The sequence below is a fragment of the Stegastes partitus genome, unplaced genomic scaffold (genome assembly GCF_000690725.1).
Source record: "Stegastes partitus isolate 25-593 unplaced genomic scaffold, Stegastes_partitus-1.0.2 Scaffold666, whole genome shotgun sequence".
Classification (NCBI taxonomy): Eukaryota; Metazoa; Chordata; class Actinopteri; family Pomacentridae; genus Stegastes; species Stegastes partitus.
In genome coordinates this window covers 178522-180733 of record NW_007578397.1, presented here as the reverse complement: position 1 = coordinate 180733, position 2212 = coordinate 178522, and the positions used below count along the sequence as shown (strand labels likewise).

The following is a 2212-nucleotide window of genomic DNA, read 5'->3' as shown; positions in this document are numbered from 1 at the left end:
GCGGTCTATATTTTAAATATTGTCTTTCTACAGTATTTGTTTTTGATTGTCAGTTGATACAACTGTGAATCACTTGACCAACAACTGATACTATACAATGTTGTACTCAATTCTGGTATTTGCTGTGAACTCTGTATATCCTTCTGCTGATAAAGCAACTAGTGACAAATTGCCTTTTTGAACTGTATGAGTCTTTTGTTTAAAACAATAAAAGGGGCAGACCGCTTTCCCTCCACCCCTCGTGCAGATGATATAAAGATGCAGGGACCAGCCATGAACTGCATCACATCATTCTCTTCTGACTGCTGTGGATCATTCAAAGCTGTAAGTACTCTATACTTCTATACCTACTGGTGGATTCAGACATTACTGTGCAAGAGTAGTCAAATGCAGAGCCATTGTAGGATGCTGTTGAAGGGACATTCACTGTTTTAAATACAGACAAGCTGATACGTTTCTTCTGTTTCAGAATAATGAGCAGGAACTACTTGTCTGCAAATAGCGAGCTCCGCCAGGGAGACTTCCTACTTTCCAACAACGAGAAGTGGAAGGCAGTTTTCCAGGTGAGTCACTCAGATTTTGTCAATCCAGAAGTTTGCCAAAAGTATTGTTTACAGGTCACGTGTCAGATTAAAGTAGCTGTGAGTTTTCTTAGAGATTCGTGCTCTAATAAAAGTCTAATGTGTCTCTTTTCCTGCAGGATGATGGCAACTTTGTCATTTACGGCCCGAGCCCTGTGTGGGCTTCAGGTACTGATGGAGCAGAGGCTGTTCGCCTGTGCATGCAGGATGACTGCAACCTGGTCATGTACGACACGAGTAACCAGGTGATATGGGACACAGGCTCAAGCACAGCTCCCTGCATCACGTGTCGCCTTCAGCTGACTGATGACGGCACGCTGGTGATTTACCGGGAAGCTGAAGTTGTCTGGACCTCTGAGTTTTCCAAAGGCAATAAAAAATGACTTAACATGACTTTTGAGCTTCTGAGTGCTTTTAAAATTGAAAGCAATCTTTGAATGTTATCCTGAGTTCACTGCCTGCGATGTAATGTGGACACAATAAAAGGCACCTTTTCAAATTGCATAAACGTGTTTTCCTTCTCTTTGCAGTGAATTAACTTGTAGCTTTCACATTCTGCCTGTGTGGCTCTTTTTTACACACTAAAATCAAGTTCAAAACACTAATTAGGCAACAATATGTAGGCATCTCATTTGATGTCACAGGGCTGCAAAATGGCTCGGTGGTTANTTATTGAAATGAATGAAAAGGCCGGACACTTGTCAAATGCAGCTATCTTTGGAACCCTGTAGCTCCAGCATACTTTCCAATAACAATTCAACTTTTAAACATGTCACAAGGTTTAATCCCTAAAATAACCCATTGATATTCCACATAAGTGAAATTAAAACAACCATTACCAACCTGAAACATGAGCCAGTTGAGAGGACAAACGTGCTGTGCAGCCTTAATTTTAATTAATGTTAAATCAAGCCACAAAAGCTTCCAGGTGGAAGGTGCAGCATCCATAAAAGCTCTTTCATCTCCGTTATAAACCATGAAAGACATGTAGCAGATGAATTCAATTTGCATGATTGCCAATAAAAAAAGTATGTCATGAAAACTGGCTCCTATATTAAAAATAAGAAACAGGCATAACTTAGAGTTGTGCATAGATCTGATAATGTTCATATTCAAATCATAGATATTGCTCTTGCAGCTTTGTGTTACACTTTGTCCTGTGAAGAATATCAAAAAAAGTCAGAGGGATGTCACAGTTGTAAATTTGAATATTATTGATAAATGGCACATTGACCAACGACTTCTTGAGAAAAGCCATCTATGTTTATACAGGAAAAGGACAGGTGGCTTTCCCTCCACCCCCAGTGCAGATGGTATAAAGATGCAGTGATCAGACATGAACTGCATCACATCATTCTCTTCTGACTGCTGTGGATCATTCAAAGCTGTAAGTACTCTATACTTCTATACTGACTGGTGGATTCAGACATTACTGTGCAAGAGTAGCCAAATGCAGAGCCATTGTGGGATGCTGTTAAAGGGACATTTTCTGTTTTAAATAGAGATAACCAGATGCATTTCTTCTGTTTCAGAATAATGAGCAGGAACTACTTGTCTAAAAATGACGAGCTCCGCAAGGGAGACTTCCTTATTTCCAACAACAGGGAGTGGAAGGCAGTTTTCCAGGTGAG

General features: G+C 40.2%; 2 protein-coding genes across 6 annotated transcripts in view; both read left to right on the top strand.

The window, feature by feature from the left end:
• LOC103363509 (mannose-specific lectin-like) overlaps positions 1 to 2212 on the top strand; it is an 8678-nt gene that overhangs the window by 5798 nt on the left and 668 nt on the right. The gene's annotated exons all lie outside the window — the stretch shown is intronic.
• On the top strand, positions 255 to 1085 carry LOC103363510 (mannose-specific lectin-like). Its single transcript, XM_008290309.1, has 3 exons — positions 255 to 324; positions 470 to 563; positions 701 to 1085. The coding sequence occupies exons 2-3, from the start codon at positions 474 to 476 to the stop codon at positions 962 to 964; spliced, it is 354 nt and encodes a 117-aa protein (XP_008288531.1). The 5' UTR covers positions 255 to 324; positions 470 to 473; the 3' UTR covers positions 965 to 1085.

Bases quoted from the DNA above. Each gene is read 5' to 3' on its own strand.
- LOC103363510 (XM_008290309.1), top strand. From the start codon at position 474: ATGAGCAGGAACTACTTGTCTGCAAATAGCGAGCTCCGCCAGGGAGAC. The intron at 564-700 runs GTGAGTCACTCA...CTTTTCCTGCAG, and splicing joins AGTGGAAGGCAGTTTTCCAG to GATGATGGCAACTTTGTCAT.